General features: G+C 49.0%; 1 protein-coding gene across 2 annotated transcripts in view; it reads left to right on the top strand.

Annotated features, from left to right (window-relative positions):
* Positions 1 to 1626: 1626 nt before the first annotated feature.
* The window catches only part of Kcnk9 (potassium two pore domain channel subfamily K member 9), a 43551-nt gene continuing 22595 nt past the window's right edge, over positions 1627 to 22582 (top strand). For both annotated transcript variants that reach the window (XM_045142537.1, XM_004656337.2), the window contains exon 1: positions 1627 to 1988. In XM_045142537.1, coding sequence (XP_044998472.1) covers positions 1634 to 1988 — 355 coding nt within the window. In that variant the 5' untranslated portion in view covers positions 1627 to 1633. The remainder of the gene's footprint in view (positions 1989 to 22582) is intronic.

Below are 22582 nucleotides of genomic sequence, written 5' to 3' on the forward strand. Positions count from 1 at the left end.
TATGCGGTGGCTGGGTAGAGGGTTGGGCGTTAAGGAAGGACAGTGTTCCCGACTCCCTGCCTGATCTTTCCTTTGAGCGGGCCAATTTACCTTTTCTCCATTTTTCAACCCCAGCCCAGGGTCCTCAAACTCTCCTTTCCCCAAGGCTGTGTGCGCTCTTGGGGGAACAGAGATAGAAGGATCCAAGCACCCTTGTTTATCTTCCCATCCCTTCCCAAGACCGCTTGTACCTCTAGGCCGCTCCACTCCCCAACCCCAGCACCCTGGCGGCCCTCAGTTCTTGCCCTCCCCTCTCCCTGGCGGCTAGGGTCACCTATCCTGGGTTCCCTATGCGTGCGCCCTGCTGCAGGAGCTGCTGCCGCCGCCTCGCCAGCTGGCTGGGGACCAGGCGGGAGGTGGCGCGCCCTGGAGGCTGCAGAAGGGAGGGAGGGAGAAGAAGAGGGAGGGAGGGAGGACCGGCCTCGGAGTAGCCGGCCCCCGCCCCCTTGGCTCTCCTGCTGGAGCGGGGCTGTCAAGCGCAAACACACACACGCGCGCGCGCGCCCGCGCACACACACACACACACACACACGCACACACACACACGCACACCCCAACACATAGACTCGGGCTCCCTCCGGCGCGCACTCGCAGAGCCTCTGGCAGACCAGAGCGGCGGCGGCTGCCTCTGCGGACGGCTGGACGCCGGAGGGTCCGGATCCCCGGGCGGCTCATGCGCCCTCGCCCGCTCCCGCCCCCGCCTCGCAGTTCTTCCCGGCCCGCGGGACCCCTCCCGCAGCCGCCACTGCCGCCGCGCCCGCCGCCCCCGGAGGAGCTCGCCGGCCGCCCGCCGCCGCCGCGCAGTTCCCTCGCTGCCCCCGAGGTAGCTCCGTCGCGGACCCCGCTGTCTAGAGGCTGCGCCCGGTTCCTGTGCTTCGGAGGCTGAGCAGAGCAAACTTCACCGACCGGCCGTCGCGCGGCGGGCACTCCGAGTGCCGCCGCGCGCCCAGGTGGGCGCAGGGCGTTCGGACCTTAGGGCATCGGGCTGCCTCGCCCGTGGCACCTGCCGGGCTCTCTCCCGGCTTGCGGGGCGTTCCAGAGACGCCGGCAGTTAGCAAACTTTTCTGCCCCTCCACTTACGGGGGTGAGAAAGGGGAGAAGGAGAAGGAAGTCCCCAACCGCCAACCTGGAGGCGATTAGCTGGGCCCCGCTCCCGGGGAGCCGTCCCCAGAGGAGTGCGGAACCCCTTCCCGGTTCTCCCTCGGTGGTCATATCTCCGGACCCCGAGGATCCGGTTCCTGCTCCAGCCGAGCCGGCGGCAGAGGGGGGCGGGGTGCCGGGGACCGCGGATCCCGCGCCCGACGAGGCCGGGCAACCCCGCGCGGATCTACGCAATGGGGCAAATTGCTTCGTCCGGGCCTGGCGCAGGGTGTCCAGGCTCCAGAACGCCTGGCCTCGGCGCTCTAGCAGCCTCCTGTGCCTGCCCGCCTTCTCCCCCGACCCCGCGCCACCCGCGGACCGCCAGCCGCCCGGCGGCGGTGACCGCCCGGACAGTGGGGACGCCCCTGAGCCCGCCAACCCTCCGCCTCCTCCGGGCTGCTGCTGCTGCTGTTACCAGGGCTTACAACTTGGAGGAGGCGGCAGAGGCCGTGGGATGCTGCCGTGGGACTTGCGTGGCGGCGGCGGCCAGGCTGCGGGACCCTTCGCGGGTCCCTTTTTTGCGGCCATGAAGAGGCAGAATGTGCGGACCCTGTCCCTCATCGCCTGCACCTTCACCTACCTGCTGGTGGGCGCCGCGGTGTTCGACGCCCTGGAGTCGGACCACGAGATGCGCGAGGAGGAGAAACTCAAAGCCGAGGAGATCCGGATCAGAGGCAAGTACAACATCAGCACCGAAGACTACCGCCAGCTCGAGCTGGTCATCCTGCAGTCCGAGCCTCACCGTGCTGGTGTCCAGTGGAAATTCGCCGGCTCCTTCTACTTCGCGATCACCGTTATCACCACCATAGGTAAGGGGAGGGCGCGCCGTCGGCAGGCCGGCTCGGGACGACCCGGGAAGACTCCCGTAGTCAGCGGAGTGCGCAGCGCAGGGCTGGGGGTGGGGAACCCCTGGTTTATGGCAGACCCCGGCGGGGACCCTTAAGCAGCGCCCACTTTTCTCTGGGAATCTCGCTCTTTTCTTGAGCCGCTGAGCCTCTTCCTTCAGGGACCCCACCCGGCGCTCTCCACCGCGCTGGTGTCTGGGCCAGGCGTGCGAGCCAGGAGCCAGCGTGCTGGAGCCGGCAGGGCGGAGGCGCCACTTTTGCGAAAAGAGTGGAACGCTAAGAATAATCCCTTAGCAGACACCCACCCACCCACCGCCCTGGTGCGGGCTGCGCATCCTTGAGCGGGTTCCAAGCTGTACACTTACTACCTCCTGGGGAGCTGGAGAGAGCTGGCCTGCCACCCGAGGGACCCGGACAATTTGGGTGGCAGGAGACTGCTTTTAGGGCTTGGGGGGCACTGCTCTTGGTAGCCTGGGGCGGGGGGGTCCTTTCAGCCTTCTAGAAGTCAAGATCTAACCTCCCCCCCAACACTTCTTTGAGTTCTTAATTTTGGACGTGTTAGACCCTAGGGAGAGTTTGCTTTTTGGCTGGACGGGGAGTGGCAGCAGGCCACGTGTCTTGGGGTCTTGGTGGATGGCAGGGTAGAGGAGCACGGCCCACCCCACCCCTGGGCTGTGACTGTGGGCCAGGGAAGGCTGGATGGACCTAGAATCTGGAGTTTAGCCCCTTTAGGAAAAGGTCCAGCTAGCATGTGGTGGGATCACCTGTAGATCTCATAGGTAGGTCGCTTTTGACAGGAGAGTCTTTGGTGGGTCACGAGGGCCACACACCCACTGAGACTGGGGGTTGGGAGGCCCCTCAGATGGCCCGCTCAGAAACCTGTAGGAACTATGCAGGTGCTTCATTGCAGAGGCTGTGTTCGGTGGCCTGACAGGAGTCACACTGTTGTGTCTAGCGGGCCACTGCTCCCATCATGGCACACTGCCCCCACCCCCTCCTAGGACCATGTCCTTGGACCTATGAGGGCTAGCATGTTGGCTCAGAGATGGTCTCTTTTGCTTCTGTGCCCCAGCAGAGGCCCCTGTCCACCCTCCTCTTCTGTCTCCTATATTCCTTCCCTGGACTTCCCCCTCTAATTTTCCTTTGATGTTTTTGCTGGAAATCTCTGTATGCTGGAGTTGGTGGGGCGGGGGGGGGGAGGGAAGAACACAAGATTTTAGGGTGCCATATGCAACAGGAAATGCCAGCCCCGGACGGCCTGTCTTCCCTTCTTGCTTGAAAAGACTTTTTAAGAGAGTCATCTTGTTTGCATGTTTAATTCATTCATGCAGGTTTTCACTTTCAGGGGGAGGAAGTTATCCTTCTGCCATCTACAGTTTGGCCCTGCTGGCCCCAAGACCCTGGCGCAGCACCCGCACAAGGAAGAACCCTTCTTTCCTTGCCTTGCGTTTCCCCCACCCAGAGGGCCAGCCGCTCACTGCTGCCCTTTCTGCCTCTAAACTATGGTGGTGGTCTGCAGATGGGCGAGTCATTCGTTTCGGGGGAGGGAGGTCTGTTTTCTGCAGAGCTGGAGGGCAAGAAATATACCTGCGACACTGCCTCCTGGAAGGAGGGAGAGGAGCTAACTCATGGTCCCCTAAAGGTGCCTTTTGTGCTCTAGCGCTGAGAGCGGGGAGTCTGCTCATCAGGCTGGACCTCAGAAGTCACATAAGGGCAAAAAACGTTTGGCTGGTCCCCAGAGGTGGGCAGTGCACTAAACAGAGGGTGGGGGAACAAACGCAAATGCAGACATATTCCAGCCTTCCTTAAAAAAAAATAAATGACTGAGGCTGATGCCGTTCTCACTGAGGTGTGCTTCCATTATTGATTTGACTGCCAGTTCTGGACGTGGGACCTGAAACTCCAAAGAGAATGTGTCAGAGGAATTGGAAGTAGATGCAGGCTGTGGTCTTAGCACAGGGTGGGTCTTAGCTGTCATCATACAGGACCGGTGTCATGTGAACAATATGCTGTGTTTCTGTGTCCTTTATTTGGTTTTCAACTAGTGTTTGGAAAACAAAGGTTGGAAAACACATGTGTGGGCGCACGCATGCTCATGCACCCCCCCCCCCGCAACTTAGCTGTGTTTTAGTGGAAAGATACTCTACTTGGAGGCCATGAACCTGGCTTAGAATCTGGAGCCTGCCATACTGGAAGACCATAGGGGTATCATTTTCTAACTCCTGACCTCAGTTTCCCCACCTGTAGAAGGGCCATTACACAATAAGCACCTGGCGGGCTGCTACGGGCAGTACTGATCCCACCCAGCCCCTCAGGGAGCAGGAGCCAAATCCTTGTTCTTGACACGAGCTGGTTAGACTTCGAGCTCTCTGGCCCAAGAAGCTGTTTAGAAGTGCAGTGTGACCAGAAGCGAAGCACCTTTGAAGTTAATTTGTTTGGTTCCTTCCTTTAATTTTTTAAAAATATAAATGCAAATGAAGGTGCTCTTAGGCCTAGAACAAAAAGCAGACCAAGCCGTGCCCTGCAAGGCACTTACTCCTAGCGGGCAGTGGTAGCAGTGAATGACGTTCGTCTTCAAGGCCCTTCGTCGTCTTCTTTTTAAAATCTAACCTTGAGCATTTTGTTGCGTGTGCGTCAACTTTGCTCCCAAATGTCTGCGGTTGTGCAGGAGCCCCTGGCGCTGGCGTCTGCTAATGAACACGGCTTCTCAGATGCAGTTATTAGCTCACTCTGTGAAATGGATTTCCAAAACATATATAATTACCACTTCGCCTCAAATCTGTGGCCGCGCCTTCTTGAGAGGCTTTGGAGAGTATTACACTGACTCTCGCCCCAGCTCTCCGGGGAGCTCTGCGCATGGTGACTAGCCTAATAATCACGAATGCGTGTCAGTCCTGCCAGCTCCAAGGGGCAAAGGCAGTTGCATCATTTATGCAGTCTTGGTGTCTGTTCCTCCCAGTGGCTTTCCTGTTGCTGCCACTTGTAGCTTTCCTGAACGGGGTTTTATTGTTTGGTTCTGAACTTGAGAAGCCCCTGGCGTCTGGATGGGAGACCCTTACTTGCACCTGCAGACTTGTTTAATGAGACAATGGGAGTGCCCTCTTCCCCAGATATGTTAATTCAGGCCGAGGAAGTTGGCAATGCTCACAGGGTCTGCAAAGGGGGTACAGTTGTATTAGAATTTGTTCTGATTTGAGGGTTTGGTGTTGGGGATGATGTAATGTATATCCCTGGCACAAACCTGTCAGTTCCCTACAGTGGGACCTTCAACTTAAAATTGCATCCCACAGTCAGCCTTTTCCCATAATGCACCAGAGCCACACTCTCCATGAACCTCTTTTTTTTTCCCCAACCTCACATCTGTGATCCAGGTTGCTCACCTTCAGAGTCATTAAAAAATGAGACACCAGATGTCCTCTGCCATGCTGCTGGGGACAATTTAAAGGCTGGTTTGCTACAGGGAAAGGGGGTGGGCTTGTGGTTTTTTCTGTCTGAATAGAGTTTGCAGGAAGGAAGAAGAGCACACTATGTTCCCTCAGGCTTTTTGGGTCCCTATGAAGCAGGAGGGGCTGCCACAGGAATTGAGGTGACTGGCTTAAGATTGGAGTCTGCAGGCAAGGGGAAGAGCACACTGAGAGGACGCCCGAGGGTCCTGCCTGATGCTGCACAGAGAGCAACTGCTTTCCTCATCAAAAATAGACCAGGGAACCCACTTGTCACACAACTGACAACCCTTTCCCATGTTCTTTGGGGTAGCGTCGTGTTCTAGGCAAGCAGCTCCTATGCTCTGCCTGCTGCCCGTTTCTGTGGCTCTGGGAACCTTCTGGATGACAGATAAGGTCTGGCCTTGATGGGACAGGGGAGAGGGGTGGGGAACCCAAATATTTGGTTGTAGTCCAGCATGAAAAACAGGCACATTAAACCTAGTGTTGACTTTAACTGGGTACATGACACTGGGTACAGAACACACACACACACACACACACAGAGGAGCACAAAGGAACACATACACACACACACCACCAGAGCAAAAAAGCACAGAGAGAAGCTTACACATAAAGGGGCACACACACAGAGAAGCACACACACAAAGAAACACACACACACGTAGAGAAGCACACACACACACACACAGAAACACACACACACACATGCAGAGAAGCACACACACACACACAGAAATGCACACACACATACAGAGAAGCACAAACACAAATAGAAGCACACATGCAAAGAGAGAAGCACAAACACAGAGAAGCACACACGCACAGAGAAGCACACACACACACAGAGAAGCACACACATGCACAGAGAGAAGCATACACGCACAGAGAGAAGCACACGCACACAGAGAGAAGCACACACACACAAAGAAGCACATACATGCACAGAGAGAAGCACACACACACAGAGAAGCACACACGCACAGAGAAGCACACATGCACAGAGAAGCACATACATGCACAGAGACAAGCACACATGCACAGAGAGAAGCACATACATGCACAGAGACAAGCACACATGCACAGAGAGAAGCACACGCACACAGAGAGAAGCACATGCACACACAGAAGCACACACATGCACAGAGAGAAGCACACACGCACAGAGAGAAGCACATACATGCACAGAGACAAGCACACATGCACAGAGAGAAGCACACACACACAGAGAGAAGCACACACACACACAGAGAAGCACACACATGCACAGAGAGAAGCACACACATACAGAGAAGCACACACGCACACAGAGAAGCACACACGCAGAGAAGCACACACATGCACAGAGAGAAGCACACATGCACAGACACAAGCACACACACACCAAGAAGCACAAACGCACAGAGACAAGCACACACACACAGAGAAGCACACACGCACAGAGAAGCACACACGCACACAGAGAAGCACACACATGCACAGAGAGAAGCATACACACACAGAGAGAAGCACACACGCACACAGAGAAGCACACACGCAGAGAAGCACACACATGCACAGAGAGAAGCACACACACACAGAGAAGCACACACACAGAGAGAGAAGCACACACATGCACAGAGAGAAGCACACACACACAGAGAAGAACACACGCACAGAGAAGCATACACGCACAGAGAGAAGCACACACATGCACAGAGAGAAGCATACACACACAGAGAGAAGCACACATGCACACAGAGAAGCACACACGCAGAGAAGCACACACATGCACAGAGAGAAGCACACACACACAGAGAAGCACACACGCACAGAGAAGCACACATGCACACAGAGAAGCACACACGCACACAGAGAAGCACACACATGCACAGAGAGAAGCACACACACGCACGGAGGAGCACAGGCACACACAGAGGAGCACACATGCAGAGAGAGAAGCACACACATGCAGAGAGAGAAGCACACACGCACAGAGAGAAGCACACACGCACAGAGAGAAGCACACACACACACACACACACACACACAGAGGAGCACACATGCAGAGAGAAGCACATACATGCACAGAGACAAGCACACACGCACAGAGGAGCACACACACACACAGAGGAGCACACATGCAGAGAGAAGCACATACATGCACAGAGACAAGCACACATGCAGAGAGAAGCACATACATGCACAGAGACAAGCACACATGCAGAGAGAAGCACATACATGCACAGAGATAAGCACACATGCACAGAGAGAAGCACATACATGCACAGAGACAAGCACACATGCAGAGAGAAGCACACACGCACAGAGAGAAGCATACACATGCAGAGAGAGAAGCACACATACACAGAAGCACACATACACAGAGAAGCACACACGCACAGAGAAAAGTACACATGCGCACAGAGAAGCACACACGCACGCACACAGAGAAGCACACACACAGAGGGAAGCACACACACACACACAGAGAAGCACACGCACACAGAGAAGCACACACATGCACAGAGACAAGCACACATGCACAGAGAGAAGCACACACACACAGAGAAGCACACATGCACAGAGAGAAGCACACACATGCACAGAGAGAAGCACACATGCACAGAGAGAAGCACACATGCACAGAGACAAGCACACACGCACAGAGAGAAGCACACACACACAGAGAAGCACACACGCACACAGAGAAGCACACACACACACAGAGAAGCACACACACAGAGGGAAGCACACACACACAGAAGCACACATGCACACACACAGAGAAGCACACACACAGAGAGAAGCACACACTCACACAGAGAAGCATACACACACAGAGGATCACACATGCACATAGAAGCACACACGCACAGAGAGAAGCACATACATGCACAGAGAGAAGCACACACACACAGAGGAGCACACACACACAGAGGAGAACACATGCACAGAGGAGCACACATGCACAGAGAGAAACACACACGCACAGAGAAGCACACACGCACAGAGAAGCACACACGCACAGAAGCACACACACACACAGATGAGCATACACACAGAGAAGCACACACACACAGAGAAGCACACACACAGAGGAAAGCACCCACACACAGAGAAGCGCACACACACATAGAGCAGCACACACACAAACACACACACACACAGAAACACACATGGAGAGAAGCAGACGCAGAGAAGCTATGACATCACTAATTCCTTTATCACTCTGTCACTCATTCCCTATGACATTACTCATTCCTTTATTCACCACCATTCATTCCAAGTGCCCTATGACATCACTTATTCCATTACACACCTGTCATTCATTCCCTATACACTACAACATCACTCATTCTTTTATGCACCTGTCATTCATTCCCCATGCACTATGACGTACTCATTTCTTTATTCGTCTTCATTCATTCCCTTATTCACTATGACTTCATTCATTCTTATTCACCTGTCAATTCATTCCCTTATGCACTATAAAACATTCTTTACTTTATTCATGTGTCATTCATTCCTTTATTCACTATGACATCAAATATCCACCATGCTACTGTCATACATTCCCTCTGTTCTATGATACCACATATTCCTGTATCTTCTTGCCACATATTCCTTATGTGCTATGACCTCACTCATTACTTTGCATACATATCTTTCATCCCCAATGCATGATTACATCATTCATTCATTTATTCAACTTTCATTCATTCCCCATGCACTATGAAATCACCCGTTTCTTTATTCACCTGTCATTCCTTCCCAGTGAACTATGACATCACTCATTCTTCTATTCCCCTGCTATTCATTCCCCAATGCACTGTAACATCAATCATTCCTTTATTCACCTGTCATTCATTCCCCATGCACTGTGACATCACTCATTCCTTTATTCACCTTTCATTCATTCCCCAATGCACTATATCATCACTCATTCCTTTATTCACCTGTCATTCATTCCCCATGCACTGTGACATCACTCATTCCTTTATTCACCTTTCATTCATTCCCCAATGCACTATATCATCACTCATTCCTTTATTCACCTGTCATTCATTCCCCATGCACTGTGACATCACTCATTCCTTTATTCACCTGTCATTCATTCCCCAATGCACTATATCATCACTCATTCCTTTATTCACCTGTCATTCATTCCCCATGCATTATGACACCACTCATTCCTTTATTCACCTGTCATTCATTCCCCAATGCACTATAACATCACTCATTCCTTTATTCACCTTTCATTCATTCCCTTATCCACCACATCACCAATCATTCCTTTATTAACTTGTCAATTATTCTCCTTGCACTATGGTGTCACTCATTACTTTATTCAACTGTCATTCATTCCCCTGTACACTATGACATCATTCATTCATCCATTCCCATCATTCATTCCCCAATGCACTATGACATCACTCATTCCTTTATTCATGTGTCATTCATTCCCCATGCACTATGACATCACTCATTCCTTTATTCACCTGTCATTCATTCCTCATGCACTATGATATCCCTCATAACTCTATTCACCTATCATTCATTTCCAATGAACTACGACGTCACTCATTCTCCTATTCCCGTGTCACTGGTTCCCCATGCACTATGACATCACTCATTCCTTTATTCACCTGGCATTCATTCCCCATGTACAATATGACACCACTCATTCCTTTATTCACCTATCATCCATTACCCATGTATTATGACATCCCTCTATCATTTATGCACCGGTCATTCATTCCCCATGCACTATGACATCACTCATTCCTTTACCACCTGTCATTTATTCCCGATGCACCATGACATCATTCATTCCTTTATTCACCTGTCATTCATTCCCCATGCACAATGACATCACTCATTCTTTTATTCACTTGTCATTCATTACCCATGTAGTATGACATCCCTCATTCCTTTACCACCTGTGATTCAGTCCCCATGCACTATGACATCACTCATTCCTTTACGACCTGGAATTCATTCCCCATATACTATGACATCACTCATTCCTTTATTCACGTGTCATTCATTCCCCATGCACTGTGACATCACTCATTCCTTTATTCACCTGTCATTCATCCCCATGTACTATGACATCACTCATTCTTTTCCCACATGTAATTCATTCCCGATGCACAAAGACTTCACTAATTCCTTTACCACCTGTCATTCATTCCCTATGCACTATGACATCACTCATTCCTTTATTACCTGTCAGTCATTTCCTATGTACTATGACATCACTCATTCCTTTATTCACCTGTCATTCATTCCCCATGCAGTGTGACATCACTCATTCCTTTATTCACCTGTCATTCATTCCCCATGCAGTGTGACATCACTCATTCCTTTACCACCTGTCATTCATTCCCCATGCACTATGATGTCACTCATTCCTTTACCACCTGTCATTCATTCCCCATGCACCGTGACATCACTCATTCCTTTATTCACCTGTCATCCATTACCCATGTTATGACATCCCTCTATTGTTTATTCACCTGTCATTCATTCCCCATTCACTATGACATCACTCATTCCTTTACCACCTGTGATTCATTCTCCATATACTATGACATCACTCATTCCTTTATTCACCTGTCATTCATTCCCCATGCAGTGTGACATCACTCATTCCTTTATTCACCTGTCATTCATTCCCCATGCAGTGTGACATCACTCATTCCTTTACCACCTGTCATTCATTCCCCATGCACTATGATGTCATTCATTCCTTTACCACCTGTCATTCATTCCCCATGCACCGTGACATCACTCATTCCTTTATTCACCTGTCATCCATTACCCATGTTATGACATCCCTCTATTGTTTATTCACCTGTCATTCATTCCCCATTCACTATGACATCACTCATTCCTTTACCACCTGTGATTCATTCTCCATATACTATGACATCACTCATTCCTTTACAACTTGTCATTCATTCCCCATGCACCATGGCATCACTCATTCCTTTATTCACCTGTCATTCATTCTTCATGTACTATGACATCACTCATTCCTTTACCACCTGTCATTCATTTCCAATTCACATCACTCATTCCCTTACCACCTGTCATTCATTCCCCATGAACTAAGACATCACTCCTTCCTTTATTCACCTGTTATTCATTCCCCATGCACTATGACATCACTCATTCCTTTACAACCTGTCATTCATTCCCCATGCACCATGACATCACTCATTACTTTACCACCTGTTATTCATTCCCCATGCACTATGACATCACTCATAACATGTTCACCTGTCATTCATTCCCCATGCACCATGGCATCACTCATTCCTTTATTCACTTGTCATTTATTTCCCATACACCATTACATCACTCATTTCTTTACCACCTGTTATTCATTCCCCATACACCATGACATCACTCATTACTTTACCACCTGTTATTCATTTCCCATGCACTATGACATCACTCATAACATGTTCACCTGTCATTCATTCCCCATGCACCATGGCATCACTCATTCCTTTATTCACCTTTCATTCATTGTTTTATCCACCATGTCTTCACTCTTTCCTTTATTCACTTGTCAGTCATTCCCCATGCGCTATGATATCACTCATTAATTTATTCACCTGTCATTAATTCCCCTGTACACTATGACATCACTCATTCATCTACTTCCGTCATTCATTCTGGAATGCAGTATAACATCACTCATTCCTTTATTCACCTGTCATCCATTCCTCATGCACTATGACATCCATCATAACTCTATTCATCTATCATTCATTCCCAATGAACTATGATGTCACTCATTCATCTATTCCCCTGTCACTGGTTCTCCATGCACTATGACATCAGTCCCTCCTTTTTTCCTGTCATTCATTCCTCATGCACTGTAACACCATTCATTTCTTTATTCACCTGTCATCCATTACCCATATTATGACATCCCTCTATCATTTCTTCACCTGTCATTCATTCCCCATTCACTATGACATCACTCATTCCTTTACCACTTGTCATTCATTCCCCATGCACCATGACATCACTCATTCCTTTATTCACCTGTTATTCATTCCCCATGTACTATGACATCACTCATTCCTTTATTCACCTGTCATTCATTCTCCATGCACTATGACATCACTCATTCCTTTATTCACCTGTCAGTCATTTCCCATGTACTATGACATTACTTATTCCTTTACCACCTGTCATTCATTCCCCATGCACTATGACATTACTCTTTTCTTTATTCACCTGCATTTAATTTCCCAATGCACTATGATAGCACTAATTCTCTTATTCCCCTGTTATTCATTCCCTTTTCCACTATTACTTTACTCCTTCCTTTATTCACCTGTTATTCATTCCTCATGTAGCATGACAACTCTCATTCCTTTATTTACTTTCATTCATTCCCTTATCCACTATGTCTTCACTCACTTCTTTTAATCACCTGTCATCCATTACCCATGTATTATGACATCGCTCTATTGTTTATTCACCTGTCATTCATTCCCCATGCACTATAACATCACTCATCGTTGTATTCACATGTCATTTGTTCCCCATGATCTATGACATCCCTCATAGCTCTATTCACCTGTTATTCATTCCTTATCCTCTATGACATCACTCATTCCTTTATTTGCCTGTCATCCATTCCCTATGCACTATGACATCACTCATTCCTTTATTCATCTGTCATTCATTCCCCATGTGCTAGGACGTCACTCTTTTCTTTATACTGTTCTTGTCTTATACTCTATTCAGATGTCATTCAATCCCCATGCTCTATGACATCATTCATTCCTTTACTCCCCTGTCATTCATTCACTTATGCTCTATGACTTCACTCTGTCCTTTATTCACATGTCATTCATTCCCCATGCACTTTGACATTACTCATTCCTTTATACACTTGTAATTCATTCCCTTATCCACTATGACATCCCTCATTCCTTATTGTTCTGTCATTCATTCCCTTATTCACTATGACATCCCTCATTCCTTCATTCATCTGTCATTCATTCCCAATCATTATGACATCCTTCAGTCATCTATTCTCCTGTCATTTATTCCTCATGCACTATGACATCACTCATTCCTTTATTCACCTGTCATTCATTCCCCATGCACTATGACATAGCCTCTAGAACAAAGCATCTTTGAATGTGCAGCTCAGGACCTCTCTTGTGTTGTCTCCCAAGCTGCTTGCAGGCATAGACTTAGGTCACAGCTCCTCAATGTGGGGCTGTCACTTCTCATGTGTGATGACAGAGTCTTGCCCCACTTGGAGTTTCTCACTTCCATGGAATGGATGTGTGACTTTGGTCCCTAAGGCTATCATGGGTGTCAGGCCTGTGGAAATCCACAGAGAACAAAAGAAATGACCTATGAAATGGCCTTTTGGCTTTCCTTGCCCTTCCAAATATATGAAATGCCATTGATTCTGGAGGGAAGGGACCTTTTTCTGGGGCTGACAGGCATATGATGTGGTGAAGACCCCCTGCCACCTGCCCATGGTCTTTAGGGGGCTCTTTGCACCCTTCCTTCCCCTCTCCTCCCCACCACTTCTAAGTCATACTCTGTGACATCACTTGTTTAACAGTTCCAAGTTTGGGCACTGGCTCTGCCATGCCCTCCATTCAGCCTGCAGCAGTGTTGTTGACAAGATAACAAGGCTGTCCTTGTCTTATGCTGGGTACCTTACACTGATCAGGAGATGACCATGAATAATGGCATGTATGCCTGTATGAAATAACTTGGCTATGGCTGAGTGTTTTATCTGAGCCCCTATTAGCTGGCACATACTGGGACCTAGATGGTATTTGTATATTGACTCTATGAAGGATGCTCAAGAACAGATGTTCCAAGGATGTAAATGTGTGAAGTGCATGGAATGTTGGAGGATCCCCACAGCCATGTGGTCAGGTGTGGAGAGTGGATATACTTCTGTCAAGATCCTTTCAGGTGGGCAGGGCATCCACCAGGTAAGTGGAGTTGGTCTTTAATAAGGGCTGAGGTGAACTTCTCAGGTGGGGCCATGACACGTGTTCAGTGTGATTGGGTGTATCTACTCAGGTGAGATCACAGCGCACCTGTTGAGGTGAGAATAGAATGAGTTGTTCAGTGGATGGTGTGACCACTCTAGTGGGTGGAATTACCTGTGTGGTATTGAGGGAAACTTTGTGGCAGATATGTGGGTTTTGCATTTGGAGCAAGCAGACCATCTGTACAGTTGCTGTGGTGAACAGACCACTCATCTGTGTTTGGCTCCAGGTGGGATAGGATGACTGTGTATGCAGGGCAGGGCTGAGAGTCTCAGGAAAGGGCCTACACCAAGGAGGCTGTGATGCTCAGAATACCTCCCAGAGTCTGGTTATAGGCAGGCATTCCTGCTGGGAAGTCCAGGAGAGGATGATGTCTTTGTCAGCAGTTGAGAGCTGAGGAACTCTGACAATTGGGGAAATTAATCATATGTCTCTTACGGACAACATACAGGCCAGGGTACCTCAAATGTCAAAGAAGTGGAAGCCAGTGTTCATTGATTTCCAACAAATATCTCCCTGGGTAGGAAGAAGTAGTAACTGATAGCAGAGAATGCTTACAAGACATACAAGCGCATCTTCTCTCCATATGCACTGTCTTGCTATTGCGCACATATGCTGCTGTTTCCTCATGTCAGCAGACTGAAGTGTTCGGAGATCATGCACAGATGCCCATAGCAGTGACCCCTAGAAAGTGACTGGCTGCACAGTAGTTTTGTCTTTCTCATTAGAAACCCTGGGGCAGGTGCCTGCAGAATCTTGCCACCTATCTGTCTGTTCAACTATCTTAGCTCACAAACTCTGGCCTATGCATTTGATTCTTATTTTGACTCTTACTTTGTTTGAAAATATGTAGAATTAGCTACCAATATGTGTTGATTTTTATTATGTGTCTTGAGTTTTGTTAATCCTTATAGGCATTTGTTTTATAATCTGTAAGGTTTACTTTTTTCTAGATTAACATGCAAGGAGACAATAGACTTCATCTCTTTCTTTTTGCTTCTTAAATCAATATATTGAAGGCTATGAATTTTCCTGTGTTTGCTCCCTTGGCTGCACGTTATGATGAACTATTTGTAAATCATTTTCAATTAAATTTTCTCATGATCAATGATCATGAGATCAATACCAAGTGAGTTTTCTCATTATCAATTATCTGTAGACATTTTTGAATTTGTTTCTTTTAATTCAAGAGTTAATTTGGACATACATATTCCAATACAACACAAATACATGTGCACATGTATTATTGTGAGGATAGTGACCAGAAGCATGAGTTTGGAGCTGATTGTCATGCACATACACTGAGTCACCTTGGACACCTGGTTCAACATCTCTATGTTTTGGCTTTTGCTATCTATAAGATGGGGAAGATAACAAAACAGCTCACAAGATATTTTAGGTTAGGTTTGTGACTGCAGTCCAAACACTTAAAACAGCTAACATGTACTATCACCATCTGTCAGTACATTTTAAATTCATAGTTTCTACATTTTATATGTTTTTTAAAATTTTCTTTGAAACTGAAGGATTACATTTGGTTTAGTCCCACAGCTATTTGAAAAGAACATTCATTACCTCTTTTGTGTATAAAGTTCTGTAGAAACCTATTAAATTTAACTTTTATATGTTATAGTTTTTAAGGATTGGAAAATAGCAATTATTGGCTTAGACCATCTGGACACATGCTGGGTTATTATTTGTTTGAATGTTTGCTACAACTGTCAGATTCACCCTGGCCAGTCCACCACCATCCGCAGAACCTTTACTTTAGGTCTCCTCACTCTTTACTTCAGCCACCTACCTCCACAGGTATTTAAATCTGTATTCCTTAAGAAAAATATATCATGCCAGAGCCTCCAGCCACTACAATCAAACTCCAGATGTATGCACCCCCTTGTGCGCTTCTGTCACTGTGCGTCTGGCTTATGTGGGATCTGGAGAGTCGAACATGAGTCCTTAGGCTTCACAGATAAGCACTTCAAGCACTGAGCCACCTCTCCAGCCTATGCTTGGTGCTTTTTATCTGAAGCTCCCTTTCCCTTCTTAATGATTCCTGTCTCTGCTTTCTTTTATTAGCACTTGTTATATAAATGTTAATGTCTCAGCTTATTTTTACACTCTTTCTTCTAGGAAGGTTTTGACTTGGCTTGTAACAAAAGGTACAAATAGAGGTGTAAAAGCAGTCAGAAATCTGAGTTCTGTGTGGCTCCAAGTACACTAACCTTTACAGGTATTATGATAGTGGTTCACACTTTGTTGGTGCTCTCTGGAGAAAGAACAAAAACCAAACAAATGCTAGAGCTGCTAGCATTGGAAATGTCCTGCACTATTGCATGATTATGTGGTCTTGTGGTTTCACTGTAGGTTCAAAGAGTGATATTGTGTTTGTGTGAAGAACATTTGTGAAGACCTTGCCAAAGTGTGGCTACGAGGGGTCAATCTGAGGCTATGAAATTCTCAAGAGATGTCTGGGTGGAATGTCTGGTGAGCTCTGGTGATGCCAATCTCTAGGGTCCACTACCAGGGCTACTTGGGCTCCTTTGACTTTTCTACCTCATCTTCTTTAGCGTGCCAGCCTTGGTTCATGCCTCTGTGACATCCCAGTTCGCTGTGGGAAGGATGAGGGATGGTCAGAAGGGTTTGCCCACTGACGTTGTCCTTCTGACACACTTTCCTGGAAGCCCAGCTGAGCAATTCTGCCTCTATCCCATAGGTTAGGAGTGAGTCACATGGCCACATCTACCTCCCCTGTTGTGGAAAGAGTGTGGAAAGAGTCCACGGACAAAGCCTGGCTTGTGAAGTCTGGTGGTTGGAGAAGAAAATCCTCAGACATGCTGCCATGGGTCGTCAACTGAAGCTTTGATATCTTAGGGTGTCCAAAGAGACCCCAAAATATGAGGAAAGATAATGGAGCAGAAATAGGTTCCCAGCAGGGGAGCAATGACAGCAGAGGAGAAGAGGGGTCAGCAGGCAGGGGCACTGACTCTTCTCTCTGGCCGCTTGTTTTCTCCTCTACTTGGCTTCTGGACATCTGCTATGTCTTCCACAGGGCATTCCTGTCCTCTTCAGCATTTTCTCGAGCTCAGCAATCTCCCTTCACAGGGCAGGTGCTAGGCGCTCAACCGTACCGATTTTCCTTCCTATAGTGTTTGCTATCTCCTGGGATCATGCCCTCTGTGTATTAGAAGGGAGCTGTCAAGCCCCTTTCCTTACCCTACTGCTCCATGCTGAAGTCCCATCCCTCCCTCGCCATACACTAGGCCCTGGAAATCCAGCTACTGGGAATATCTTGGGTATTGTTGCCTTTGAGTTTTGTTCTCCAGCTCAGCCTGGATCTACTCTGGGCACATGCAAGGCCCCCATCTGATATTTGGCTTCCTCTGGGATGATCTAAGCATTTGCTTTGAGGGCTTGCCGGGAGGAGAGGCACTAGGCATTACGCAACATTGCACGACAGCATTCCCCACTGGGCTGTCTCCCGGTTCTGTGCATTTTGGTGGCGGCTCAAGGCTGGCCACCTGCTATCAGAGCAAATCAATTCACTTCCGTGCTCAGAAGCCATCCATGGCTCCCTGTAAACCATAAGCCTTGCTCACCATGACCTTTGAAGCTCAGCTGCTTGCTGCCACGTGGCCCTGACCCTGTCCTCTCTCCAGTCATGTCCCATACAGACTGAGTTCCAAGCGATGGTGGGCACCACCACCTCTAAGACCCTTTCTCTGTGAAGCTTTCCCTTGACCGTTAGGTGCCTCTCCTGGGTACCCCTGCAGCCTGAGGACTCCCACCAGCTGAGCACCTGTCACCCCGCATCAAGCTCATCTCCTCCTGTGTCTTGTCCCTTGACCCCAGCACCTCTAGGCAGGGACCATCTTCATCACCTCAGAGTAGCTGAGGCATCCACCCACCAGTGTCTGGCACTAAGCAGGCCCTCGGAGAATGTTGAATGAACACAGGCATGTAAATGGGACAGCTTTCACGAGAGCTATATTTAACTGTTCTAGAATATTCTTTGGGTCTTTCAGTTAAAGCAAATCCTTGAAAAATAGCAGCCCACGGATTTGAACAGCAGGTGTTTTCAAGAGCTAGTGGGTAGAGGCTGTCTGCTTTCCATGGGACTACAGTCTCTCCCTGCACCATGCAGCTCCAGTGACTTGCTGACCTTCACGTTTCCCCTCTAAATCCCAGAATACTGGGGGCTTGGCTTGCTTCCCAAGGTACTGCTAGAGCTACCAGAAGGTGGGACTCCAGAATAAGTCCTTTTCCTCTCCTGGGCTGCCCTTCCTCAGCTCTGGGCACAGCTGAGCAACCAGAGCTTACAGTTGGCTCAAGAGCACAAGTCTATGAGTGCACATCTCTTATCTTACGTAGGACAAATACAGAGGGAGGGGACAGCCACTCAGGATGCCCAGAGCCTCACCATTATGTAGATGGTCTTCCTGAAGCTTCCTCAGGGAGACTGGCCACAGCAGTTTCTGAGGCTCTGTTTCTGGGGACAAACAGAGTCAGAGGGAGGAGACTCAACCCTCATGTTAGCAACGAGGCCAGCTGCACTTAGATCTATGCCTGGCCTTGTGAGGCGGGTGTCTCTGAGTGAAGCTCGGGTCTCCCTGTGTCCACGTTTCCTTACCTCCAAATGGAGCATTGAGAGGCTGAGTACCTGACAGCTTGGTGTGGTCAGAGAGAAGTCAAGGAAGCAGTGGGAACACTTGAACACACACTGAGCCCTGTTAAACTGACTGCTGGCATGTGGTGCCAGGGTGCCACAGAGTCCCTGGTTGCAGGTGACATGTGGGCTGTGGGCCCCCAGGGGGCTGGGGAGATGGGAGCACTGCACTTTCCTTCCCTGCCTGTGGATGAGATTTCCTGTAGTGGTCAGGGGAGTTGGGTTTGAGTGTCTGAATGGCTCAAAGTACACAACAGCATCCTTCCCCCTCCCCCATAGGATGGATTCTTTTTTCTGGCTGTACCTCTTTTGACCCAGTACTGTCCCCTGTTGTCCCTTTGAGGTATTCAGGGCCAACTGGCCCCAAGAGATGCCACCTGTTGAGTCAAAAATATAGGCAGTGAAGTCAGAGTTCAGTGTATATGCCCTGTGCTCTGGGCAGAGTCTCCTGCCCACATCTGTGCCACCTACCACTCCATACCCTTGGACCCAGGCACTGTTACTTCCAGTCACTGTGCCCATACTGCTGCCAACCAAGGCTGAGCCTGAACCACCCTTGGCTGGTCTATGAGGAGGTGTTGCCAGGCGGAAGGGAAGCTGCCAGCTCTTCACAGGCTTGGGCACAATTCCCGGGTCCCTGTGGGTGTGGGGTGGGACCAGGTGGCACAGAGGAAGAGACCTGTGAGCTGGGGGTTGCCACTGGTGCTGGCATGTGATAACATGGACTTCTCCTGTACAGCTGTGATATCACTCAGGGTGCAATGGGGGAAGTTTCCCTGGCTGCTGAGTATGGGACGCTGGTCCAGACAGGAGGTGAGCATGGCGGGCTTGGTCCTCTTTGGATTAAGTACCTGGCTGGAGGGGAAGGTTGAACAAATGCTCCTCTGCAGCAGAGTGGATTAGCCTAGATCCCTGGTCTCCACAGTGAGGACACTTTCCTGCTGTCTCAGTTCCTCTTTGAAGGAGGAAATAGAACATCTGAAAAAGGTCCGTTTACTGACAGGCTGTGTGGACTCCAGTGAGCACCTTGACTGTGCACCTGTCAAAGGGACCCCACTGTGAGAAAATGCCACACATACTCAGCTCTCTTTGGCTGTGGCTGGTCCTTACTGTAGGGAAGCAGACATCTAGAAGCCCTGGGATGAATGATAACTACCTGTGTGGATAAAGGTTGTGTTGATCTCCTGTGAGAAGAATGTAAAAACAGTGGCTCTTGTAGTCTCCAGGACAAGAGTGGAGTGGTCAGACTCCTTGGGAAATAGGCAAGGCACCAGGCCCTTCTGTCTTCCTGTGCCCCTGTCCTGAGCACTCCTGACTGCTCATCTACAGAGAAGACAGTGGCACAGGAATGGCTCTGTACCTTTGTCATCCACATGTCTATCCTGCCTTTGTACCCGATCAGCCACAAGTGACCCACCTGCTTTGTGTTTTCCTTTGGGCTAGGGAGAGTGCATGCTTGGGGAGAGTGATTGGCATATGGATGAGAAATTAACTTGCCCTCCAGGAGATCTGAGACAGCTCTCTTAGGACAAGCTTCTCATTGTCCAGGTAGCTCTATTCTGAGGATCCTGGAGGGCTCATCAGGCAAAATATAAGTGCCCTCATGGTACTAGTCACAGCTGGGGAAATAAAAACAACTCCCAGGTTGTAGCTGTATCTTCAGAGAGCTCAGAGACCAGAGCAGGGGAGTTATTCCCAGCAGAAGGGAAAGTGTGAATGGGTGCTCAGGGAGGAAGCCATTATGAACACTCGTTATTATGACATTATGACAGTAAAGGGTGTATAATAGTCAGCACAGGACAACTGCTGTAACAAAAATGCCCTCTTTCTTAGTGGCTTAACACAAGGCAAACTTATTTTGCTATTATTGTTGATAAAAGTCAGAGTCGAGACTCTGCTCAACCTGTTATTCTGTTCCTAGACTCCTTCCATCTTGTGGCTCTGTTCTCATCTAGGACATTGGTCTTGTTATTCAGGGGCCAATGAAAATGAAGAAACCATAGTCTCAGGAGGGATGTTTTTCATAGGACAGGCCTGAAGATGAGTATACCATTGCACATTCTATTGGCCAGCACCCAGTACCATAATCCTACCTGACTGCAAAGGAGTCTGGGAAATGTAGTTCAGCACCTGGGAGGAGGTCTGTCACAGGAGGCTTCCACCCACCCTCCCATGAAGCTAAAGTTGACTCAGTTGTGGAGAATGGCTGGGAAGTGGAGTTGTCATGGAGTGAAAGACACATACTTTCTCTAGGCAGGGGTCAATTTTCTCAGGGAAGGACTTGGTATAGGTTTGAGTGCAAGCTCTGGTAACAATCCCACAGGTTGATAAATAACAGGAGTTTGCTTCCCACAGTTCTGGAGCCAGAAGACTAGGGTCAGAGTAGCAGCCTGGCTTCTGGTGAGGGCCAAAACAGAAAGGAAGAGACAAGGAGCAAGTGGAGTTTAGGTCATTTCATCACCACGCTAGCTGTAAACAAAACTGCTACCTGTCTCTGCCAGGTAAGGTTCTGACCTGTGAATGCTGGCAGACAATTAGCTTTTCAAACCCAAGGACCTAGGAGGACTTGCTGGCCCATCATACACCCTGTCTTCTCCACCCCAGTCTTCACAGAGTGGGGTTCAGGCAGAAGTACATGGGGTGGGTCCATGAATGATTATGCACAGTACCGTGGTCCTGATACTGAGGAGGACCTAGACAGGGTAGGGAGCCCGTGAAGGTGACACAGGGCCTGGAGACCTCCCCAGTGTCTTTGTTCTTTGCAGTAGAAGTGACTTCCTGGGCTCCGTCTCCACTCTTGCCCTTTGTCTGGAGGCGATGCTCAACTGGAGACCCTACCCGTCTCCATACCGTAGTGGACAGAAGGACTATCCTATGGCAGACAGTGCCAAACAGAGTCCGAGCTGCCCCTGCCCCATGTCCCTCTGCCATCCTTCTTTGGATGCTGTCCTCAGGCTCAGGTTGTTGCCATGGGGATTGTATTGGAATCTATTTTGAGACTGTTTTGTAGTGTGATTTTTTTTTTTTTTTAAATGCTGTCTGGTACTGATGGTTTTACCATTTCCCAGGTGACTGGCCAGAGAATTTGGACTGGTTTTGCTCCCACCACCCTTAGATTTGGAGAATAAGTGACTAGCCACAGTACCCAGCCTGCTCAAGCTGCAATGGCTGGCAGTCCAGAATTGTTCCCATTACTAGGTGGGGGCTGGGGGTGGATGCCTTCCTGCAGGAGGTGCCTTCAGCCAAGATTTAGCACTCCCAGCTGCTTCTCCTGGATGCTCCTGTCTGAAGACGGAGAGGGAGTGGTGAACATTCCAGGAGAGAAAGGATGGGACTTTAGCAGTAAGAACAGCTGAGGCCAGCCTTTGGGAGCAGGGGAAAGTGCAGGAGCTCCTGGGAGGTGAGTGTTGGAGGTAC

This window comes from Jaculus jaculus, chromosome 2 (assembly GCF_020740685.1).
Source record: "Jaculus jaculus isolate mJacJac1 chromosome 2, mJacJac1.mat.Y.cur, whole genome shotgun sequence".
In the NCBI taxonomy this organism is placed as follows: Eukaryota; Metazoa; Chordata; class Mammalia; order Rodentia; family Dipodidae; genus Jaculus; species Jaculus jaculus.